The sequence below is a fragment of the Aplidium turbinatum genome, chromosome 14, assembly GCF_918807975.1.
Source record: "Aplidium turbinatum chromosome 14, kaAplTurb1.1, whole genome shotgun sequence".
NCBI lineage: Eukaryota > Metazoa > Chordata > Ascidiacea > Aplousobranchia > Polyclinidae > Aplidium > Aplidium turbinatum.
This window is the reverse complement of record NC_137485.1, coordinates 11,224,697-11,231,737: the sequence shown is the minus strand read 5'-3', so window position 1 is coordinate 11,231,737 and position 7,041 is coordinate 11,224,697. Positions and strand designations below refer to the sequence as shown.

General features: G+C 36.4%; 1 protein-coding gene across 1 annotated transcript; it reads left to right on the top strand.

Annotated features, from left to right (window-relative positions):
- Positions 1-2,748: 2,748 nt before the first annotated feature.
- On the top strand, positions 2,749-6,676 carry LOC145783497 (uncharacterized). Its single transcript, XM_082595385.1, has 6 exons — positions 2,749-2,878; positions 3,464-3,598; positions 4,146-4,310; positions 4,490-4,617; positions 5,542-5,692; positions 6,254-6,676. The coding sequence occupies exons 1-6, from the start codon at positions 2,830-2,832 to the stop codon at positions 6,424-6,426; spliced, it is 801 nt and encodes a 266-aa protein (XP_082451511.1). The 5' UTR covers positions 2,749-2,829; the 3' UTR covers positions 6,427-6,676.
- Positions 6,677-7,041: the final 365 nt, after the last annotated feature.

Here is a 7,041-nt window from a genome sequence, read left to right as displayed (position 1 = left end):
CTCTGGTTTCCCAAAGTGGTATTTGTTGATTTTCAAGCATCTGACATGTGCTGTGCACGCATTGAAACAATTTTTACATTACTTTTGCATGTATATGTATAAGCTTTGGCGTGATGCCGCAGATGGGCCAATCTTATTCTGGCAGCTCATTTGCAGTAAAATCAAGCATGGTAATTTCCTCTTGCTTGCCTGACAGATTCCTCGGTACTCGCAAGCCTCCACATGACGACAACATGTCGACCCAGGTCGTAGAGTTGGCTTAAAGGTTGGCAATTAAACTAATGGTGAAGTTAATTATTTTTTCCATCCAGCTCACACACAGCAAACTGCAGACAAGGAACAGAAACATCATGAGGCATGATAATGTTTTCATGAAAAACTGATGGTCTGGTTCAAACTTAATTATCTTTAAATTACAAGATGACAGCCTTGCATGTTTCTGCTCTTACGGTTCTTACAAACAATAAAAGTTACTTATGTGAAAACATAATATTAATATGTAAAAAAAATTTACTGCATAAAAAACTTTGAATCATAGACAAGCAAAACAAAGTAACCTTAGCGGGTTTAACATAATGTATTACACAGTGACGATCGGTGAGGGAAAGCAAGGAAAGCAGTGCTTACTTGAGCGAAAACTATGCAAAATATAATGACTGAATTCTAGGTTTAACTTCTTAGTATTTTTATCACGTCTATTTTAACTTGAAAATTATTGTGTTCGTGACTAGAATTACTCCTAACGCTTGTGAGTAGTCTAAGTCCTTACCAAACCGCATGTTTTGCCTATAAATGCCAATTAACGCAAACGCTTCTGTCAGAAACAACCACTAAGGCTTCAGGGAAATCAACTTGCAAAGTTGCTTTCCCCACGTCCAAAAACTTCAAAAAACGCCTTCGTTTTATCCAATCCTCACTCGTTTTGCAAAACGTCACCAGCTGCTTAGCCAATCAGATGTGTTATGGTTAGAGTTGCTTTCCCAGTGACGTCAATGCGTTCAATTGCTAGACCAACTGGTCATACGCACAGAGATGTCTCTCGTCACGGTACACAGCACAGCATCATAAAGGCGAAAAGCTTGTTGCTGTTTTTTGATGTCTCTTCGCCATGTACTTTAGCCTACTAGCTTTCATAGTCATGCCTTTGCCCCTTTTACAGCATTGATATAACGTTACTTCGCCAATAAACGTTCAGGTACGGATGCAATATTTAGTTCGTTAAGCTTCTATACGCAGGAGGAAAACTTATCCAGCTTTTTGTACAAATTGCTTGCGGTTGTAATGTTTAGGCCTAAGTGTTAGTTTTTGTAGTGTAGGCCTAACTGAATATCTGAGAATGAACATTCATGACGAATTAAATATTTAGACAACTATTATTCCATGTCTAACACTGGATTTTGGTCCTGCAACGTTAAAATTAAGATTGTTCATGACTTCTAAACATTAAATGGATGTATAATCACGACATAGGCGAAGCACAATTTGACAGATTTTTAATTTTGATTTGTTTTGGAAATGCTCTCAGAGCGCACCAAATCGGAAATGTTTTTAACAAATTTCTGGGGGAGGCCCCTCAAACCCCCCGCTGAAAGTGTTGCCTTCGGAAACACGTCTTCGGGCTTCGCCCGACGGTTACGCCCTTCGTGCCTACTGCCTTGCTGCACAATATTTCCAAGTTGCTTTCCCAACGGTTTAAGCCACCGAACGTCACTGGTATTACATACAAAACAAAGTATCTAACAATGACTCAAACGTTTTCGGCACTTATGTGTGTCCTCATCAGGAATTAAATCTACAATATACATAAAATGAAAAATCGTAAGATAAATTTGACTTTGCACTATAAACTGTAACGACACTCTGGACTGAAAAGCACAGATTAAACAAATGATACAAGAATGATTACGAGTAAATTATACTGTGGGAAACAGATTACATGAGGTGTAAACTACAAGCATTGGACAAACAATTAGAACACACACAAAAGGAACGATGAGCCACAGGCGAATAACTGTCGGTTGAAAGATGAATTGTTACGTTTGATTCTTAATGCTTCAATGATCTTAGTCTGAAAATCAATCTGCCTCGAGAGATGATTTTAAATTGGTCCATCACGTTGAAAGTAAATAAAATCAGTCAGTCAGTCTCTGAACCGAACTGATTTTATTTACTTATTATGTATAATCGTTCGGTTGCATCTTAATGAAGGATCCTTGTATAAATTTTCATCCTAAATAACATCGAGGAACCAAAACAGAGGTTGATAGACATCAACGTCCGTTTCATTAATTAAAACATTTTGGTTTAAACTTTAGTTTAAATGATCAATTCCTCTTCATCGTTTGGCAATAAAATACTCTTTACCTTTTTCTCATTGAAAGAGGTTTATCTTGCATGTGTTAACAGTTTACCTCCAGAATGACATTTTAATTTGTGTTTAAATATTTCAAACTAAGTTTTACATATAAACCTCTGTGAATTTAATAAAACTGTATATAGGTTCATAACACACCTTTCTTCCAAATTTTGCGAGTAGTACCATTTTGATTAAAATGCGCGTGCTGTATAGGTTGTTATTGTCTAATTATAACATGTTGCGTTAGAATTAAGCAGTTAATGTTGTACGATAAAAACATTTTACTTACGAATTACGATTGTTTAAGGCTATTTCTATCACCTGCATCTGTTTCACGCTCTATAAATCCCACACTTAACATCACCTAATCAAATATAACACAGTATTTAATTTCTCACAATAATTTCTCACGCTCAAACGTAAAAATACAAGTCCAAGAGAAGCGTTACAATAGTAGTACCTGAAAGATAAATATGTTTTTCAAACTTGGTCTTGTACTTTTGCTTGCGACCCAAGGATTTGGTAAGTGGAGTTTTTAGATGACATGCCAGTCGTGTTTTAAAACTGATTTTGGACATTTAAAAAAGTGAACCTTCTATCAATTTAGTTTAATGATAAGAAAAAGTTAGGACTGTAATTAATAGAATTTTGATGTTATTTTAATTTCATATCACGTTATAATTGCATGTCTATATCTTGCCTTATTTTGCCACACTAAATATTAGGGCATCTGTTATCAATGACCTATGACCAGTTTCATTTTGAGAAAAAAAGGAAACGCTTTCATGTTGCCTTCACAGCAAATGCCCACACATTGAAAGCTTAACTTGCTGTAACTGTCGGTATAAAAAAATCAATATGCTTATCACATTTTGTCGTATCTACCCCAGCAGTTGAAAATTTAGTCGACAGGAAGACAAAGAATCCAATTGTGTCCACTTTCAGGCATGCCTTGAAGTGTCTTGCCACACATGCTCTTGTTGTCAAATCAGTGCCCCCTCGAAAGTCAAACCAGGACTTTCACCATACGGCTATGCAGCATTGCACCAGAGATGCCTATTAGGAAAATATCATACACATGTTGATTTGATTCCATCTCCATTTCAGCTTCCGACCTGAGCTGCACTTCACAAGGAGGTACATGCGTTGACTGGAGATACTACAAATGCAGTGGAGGAGTGGAAACTGGGCTATGTGATGGCGATTCGAACAGACGTTGCTGCCTGGAGTGCAACAGCTTGTGTAAGTCACTTGTTTTGTTCAGACCAAAACAAACGCTTTAGTCAGCTTTATTGCTAAAAAGCTTTACATCAGCTTATGTGTCAACATGATGTTTTTAAGTAGCCTACTCTATATCTTAGAAAAGCCATCATTACGGGGTTGGATGTAGGTAGACTAGTCTTTTGAAATTTATATTTTTCTTAATAAACTTGGCTGAAAAAGAAAAGTAGTTGTTTTGCAACAAATGGAATAATAAAAAAAAAGATCAATAGAACAAGTTTTTAAACTGTAACGTCATGACAGGACATGTGGGTGAATATTTTGCCGGTGATTACGACGATTTCAGCGATGTCCACCGCAGACCCAACACTTAACAATATTGCAGTTACCCTCCTCCAGCTTGTATGCAACAAGCAACTTTTTCTTATTTACATTCTGCCAGGCAATTATTCCTTTTTGGCATTGATTTAACGTCTACAGACATTAAAGCAGTGAGAAAAATCGGTTTTTCAAGTCTTGGTAGGTCTTGCAATTTTTTTTTTTGTAAAAAGATTAAATTGCTATTCAGGTGTTTCCAATGAGAATAACTGGGCTTCTTGTTGTGACTCGGCCTGTACAAACAACGGAGGTGTTTGCCAAGATAACTCAAACTACTGTGCTGGATCGTATTCTTCTGGGAAATGTGGAGGAACAAGCAGCAGACAATGCTGTGGGGCATCAAGTTCAAGTGGAAGTTCGTTTAAAAAACATTGCTGTATACCATTCAAAAACAGAATATAGCCTGTTTACTACACACTTGAAATAACTCGTTGTCTTGGTGACTGTGGGCCACTACAGGCCTTCTTTGAAGTTTTAATTGTTCTCATTTAAAGTTAAATTTATTTATTTATTTTATTTTTGCCAACTTTTCAGGTTGCACTCTTGTGACGTACAGTAGCTCATACGTGAAAGGCTATAACGGACTGACGGTTGAAGTTGAACCTGGATTTAAAGACGACATGGACAACATCAATACTTATGCCAGACAATGCGACGTCACTGTAAGAAAAACGACATTTCTTTGGTAATCACTTGTGTGAAATTAATAGTAGGTAGGTAAGCCATATTAAAATTACTTTAATTTAAAAACTGATTAAAAGGGTAATAAAGTAGAAGCAAATACAGACCATCCATCAATCCATGATTGGCACCTCCTTCCGGCTTCTCGGCATTGTAAGTTGCAGTTTGCAAAGGATTCGTCAACTTAAATGGAACCGAACGGTTATTTGAACTTTTAAACATATAAAACAAACTAAAGTAACCAACTCTGGTAACTTGTACAATTCATTGATAACGCTTTTCTTATCGTAGATGCCTTTCAATTCTATTGAATATTTTCAATAAGGAATATTTTAGTCACATAGCAAGACAAAGTTCAATAATGCAGTAGAGGGGAAGATAAAGGGAAAATAATCAAAGGCAGACCAGAAATAATTTGATTATGAAGCATCACAAAACGGTCAAAGTTAAATGATATAGCTGACTATAAATGCTTTTACGTAAAGCTCAAACCGTTGAAGAGTTGAACATTGTATCCAACTTGCGCCCAGAGGAAGGGGCATGATGAACGACGGCTTGATGCTTAATATCTTATTTAAGCAACAGAAGAAAATCAAAAAGTTAAAATAAAACTATTTAAATAGAAAATGGTGGTTAATTTTAGACACCTGCGCTGTGGGCCGCTTTTTTGCAAATTTCGTACTTTCTTAGTAAGAAAATAGTTTACTGATTGAGAAAATATCGTTTAGCTGGAAGAGCCATACAAAAGTCGCCGAGTCGAGTGTGGCACGTAAGTGGGCAATTTTTCTTATCTCTGCGTCTCACAATTATTAAAGCAGTAAACAGTCATTTTATACCAGTTCGTTGATGTCCACCAAAGTAAGATGTCGTGGAGCACATCTTGTTTACAGCGTCATATTGCGTAGGTATGGGTCACTCATGCTTATCGGGAAGAAGGACAAAATCTTGGCGGTACTGTGGTTCCTCCAGCTAGCACTTCCAATCATCTGGTCGGGCATGCCATCGACTTCAATGTGGACACACCCAACGGATGGTGCAACGGGGACTGCATGGACGGTTAGCTAACAATGCATTTAGATCTCCCGATACTGACACATAGCTAACTACAGCAGTATATGAAGCTGTCATGCAGACACATACTTGATTTTTTTTGTCTTCATGTTTCGTTTGATTGGTTTGGTTTTTGAATCTTTATCCTCGGACTGATAAAGCCTTGATTGGTTATTCCTGGTAGTTTCGCATACTTGCAGAGGTTTTTGACGTAGGGCCGGTTACCGAGATTGACAGAGTGAAGTCTCCGATTGTTGAAGTCTTGTTGCCGGGAAATCATTCTATCTATCGTTAAATCGGAAAACTCGTTTATTTAAACGTATGACAGAATTGCATCAAAGTATGAGTTATTAAGCAAAGCCAGTTACGATGCCAAGAGAATGAACACTAGAAAGACCAACATTATTACCGTACTTTAACTTTAGATTAGTTTGACTCTTTGTAGACGTTAGATTAATGTTAAAACGACTAGTTTGAAGTATGGAGCTGGCTTGCATTTTCCATTCAACAGGGCAAGTTTTGAAATCAACAGATAAACTTTAAGGTTGTTATTGTATTTCTATTTAGCTGGATACAACTCTTATTCGGAGTGCTTCATCAACAAAGTAAAGAGCAATGGTCTTCGGTGGGGAGGAGATTGGTCTCAGTCTGATCCAGTTCACATTGACGATGGGATGAATGTTTACGATATGAACACGTGGAATGACCTTTACTACCAACTGCAAGGAGCTTGCAATTAATCTTGTTTTGAACAAGAGTGCAACAAAACTAATTTCAAAACGGTTAATTGTGTATTGAGTAAACAATAAAAAAAAATAATAAAAACATGTTTTCTTCTTTGGCGTAGGCTACAGATGAAGCACGGCGTCATCATGATAAAGTCTTAATTAAATAATTATTATCATTTTTGATAGCCGAAAGAAACCAAATAGACAAACAAAGTGTTCTAGAATTGTTTGCTTTTTTTGTCGGTCAATTGGTTGATTGTAATAATTAAACTCGTGACGCACTATTGTCTGTTTCTTGTAGTTTTGAAGAGTTAATTTCAGGTATTGCTCAATAAAAAAAAGAGTTTAAAAATAACATTAAGCTTGATTAAAACTTAAGCTATTATTAAATATATGTGTACACAATAGAAACACAAACAAAAAATACTATTGATACTGCAAAAAGTTCTTAATGCCAGGTATAGCTAACAAGCCAAGCAGAGCGAATTTTATCAAACATAGTTGCGATTCACCTACGGGCTGTTTTACATTTATTAGGATTATCATGTTGTTTTTATCTAAAGATTATCCAACGTTCTTTCATTTTGAGTTGTTTTCATTCATTTGGCTCCATTCTTTTGAGTTGAA

Excerpts from the sequence above, each read along its gene's own strand:
- LOC145783497 (XM_082595385.1), top strand. The coding sequence starts at position 2,830 with ATGTTTTTCAAACTTGGTCTTGTACTTTTGCTTGCGACCCAAGGATTT. Across the intron at positions 4,618-5,541 it reads CCAGACAATGCGACGTCACT|GTATGGGTCACTCATGCTTA; the intron begins GTAAGAAAAACG and ends CATATTGCGTAG. Across the intron at positions 5,693-6,253 it reads CAACGGGGACTGCATGGACG|CTGGATACAACTCTTATTCG; the intron begins GTTAGCTAACAA and ends ATTTCTATTTAG.